Raw genomic sequence first — 2,224 nt, forward strand, 5'->3', positions numbered from 1 at the left:
CCGCTCACCTGTGGCGAGCGGCTCGACTGAGCACGTCGACCCCCGGTCCGGTCCCGTGCGTCAGACGAGCTGCTCCCGCTGGCCACCGTCTCCGTCCGGTCCCGGTCCCTGTGGGAGCGGCGGTCAGGTGATCTACAGAGCTCGCTTTCGCGGTGAGACCGGTGAGCGTCCTCACGGCACGTCAAACCGCTGGTACCAGCCGAAGCTGTGCCGTTGGTCGAGGGGACCTCTTCCCAGCCTCAACCCGTGGCCGGTCAGAGACCGTCACGTCAACCCGATGGTACCGGGCGGCTTGGTCGCTACAGAGCGGCCGCTGGCCTGGCGAGAGTCACTTGCGCGACTCTCGACAGTCTTCTGCTCCGTGCCTCGGTCATGACGGTGAGCAAGCTCAGGCGTTCTTGACTTTAGCTGCACGGTCGCCCGAAGGAGACCGTACACTCGGACCTTCTCGCGAACGAGAAGTCGAGCCGGTACCTGCTTAGCAGCAGTGCTACCAAGACCAGGCGCGGATGTACCAGCAGTAGCCAGCATATCCTTGGTCCCCGTCTTCTTCTTCTTCTTCGGAAAGGAGGACAGGCCCTGTTCCCGAGGGAACAGGAGGACCAGCAGAAGCCCCCCCCCGTCCCGCTAAGGAGCGAGACGCCCTTCGAAGGTCCCGCAGGAGCCTTCTAGGGGGGGAGGAGGCCAGCCTTTTCTTCTTCGGCTTGGAAGCCTTAAAGTCGAAGGGGGAGAGGCGGCAGCAGACGACGAAGAAGACGACGACGACACCTTCCTCTCTTCTTCCTCTTCTTCGTCAGCTCTCTCAGGACGGACGTCAGGTCTTCCATCCACGAAAAGTCGGGCCAATTGCCGAAGCAACACGCCCCGACTGATCCTGTCCGGAAAGACCTGAGACCGGTGCAGCACCTCCATGACGAGACGCGACGTGGGCAGGGGCAGGCACGGCAGGAGTGGCAGGGACATCAACAGCAGGACCAGCACCATCAGGACCAGCAGCAGCAGGACCAGCACCATCAGGACCAGCAGCAGCAGGACCAGCACCAGCAGGACCAGCAGCAGCAGGACCAGCACCAGCAGGACCAGCACCAGCAGACCAGCAGCACAACATCAGCATGAGCGTCCCGCTCCGCGCGCTTCGTAGGAGCGGGCGCGAGCGGCTGGGCCAGCAACACTAGCTGCAGGTACGGCAGGTACGGCAGCATAGTCCGGCGTCACAGGCATCTCCAATTCAGAACCAAACTCATCATTGGGACGGGCGGCAGATCCAGGGGCGAACTTTTGGGACAGCGAAAGTCGGGAGTCGGCAGCACATAGAAACCAGGTGGCGGCGGCACGCCCCTCTTAGGTACGGCAGCAATCGGCTTTTGGATTGATGCCGTGGAGTCACCGACGCAATGTGTTTGGCGTGTAAACCACATGAGAGGGCGGCGTACGCTGGTGTGGACAACTGTATTAGTCGTTTGTTGTGACTACACATGAGTTACAACTGCCGACCCCGCCAGACGTTGAATCAAGCCCTGGATACTGGGGGCGCCCTGCAGTCCCAACGACGCCCACACCTGTCCAAGGTCGTCACTCACAGAAGGCACACCTGAGGGAGGAACAGTCGGGTCAGTTAGAGGGCACCCTCACGCCTGGGGAGGACGAACCCCACCCAGAGCGGACGGAAGACCCCGAGTACAATTGAACATCCGGGTATCGGGCACCCTCCTCCACACTCGACGGATCGAGTGAGGAGAAGGACTCCGAAACCCTCCCCGCAGGGGAAGGCGCAAATCGTGGGGGCTGAGCTGGAGGTAGGAAGGATGACGAGGTATCCGTCACCAAAGGAGTCGCTGGAGAGCTTTCCGACGACTCCTTGGTCGATCTACGCCTCTTCCTACCCTCGTACAGCACCCACTGCGCCTCGGACCAATTCACACAAACATTACATGGTTCGGTTCGGGAGCATTCTCGCCCCCGACACCGATAACATAATTCATGTGGATCAATGTCAGGATAGAGCGGGAATCCGCCGCATTTAACGCCCCCCTCCAGCCCGGGACACACTCTACGGGCAGCTGGTGGGCGCGGCGAAAGCTCTTCTTGATCCATAATTAATTCAATTCACAATGAAAAATGAAAAAAGAGTACTTACAATTTCATTCAAGACCACAAACAAACCAGTCAGAAGAAATTGTAAACATCCAAAGCACACGACGAAATAGCGGGCAGAGCGATGACG

The 2,224-nt window shown here is 59.9% G+C and overlaps 1 protein-coding gene across 1 annotated transcript in view; it reads right to left on the reverse strand.

Moving 5' to 3' along the window:
* The window catches only part of LOC135209517 (uncharacterized), a 68,324-nt gene extending 67,216 nt beyond the window's left edge, over positions 1 to 1,108 (reverse strand). The window contains exon 1 of the mRNA XM_064242171.1: positions 907 to 1,108. Within this exon, the coding sequence (XP_064098241.1) occupies positions 907 to 1,108 (202 nt within the window). The remainder of the gene's footprint in view (positions 1 to 906) is intronic.
* Positions 1,109 to 2,224: the final 1,116 nt, after the last annotated feature.

The sequence above is a fragment of the Macrobrachium nipponense genome, chromosome 38, assembly GCF_015104395.2.
Source record: "Macrobrachium nipponense isolate FS-2020 chromosome 38, ASM1510439v2, whole genome shotgun sequence".
Lineage (NCBI taxonomy): Eukaryota > Metazoa > Arthropoda > Malacostraca > Decapoda > Palaemonidae > Macrobrachium > Macrobrachium nipponense.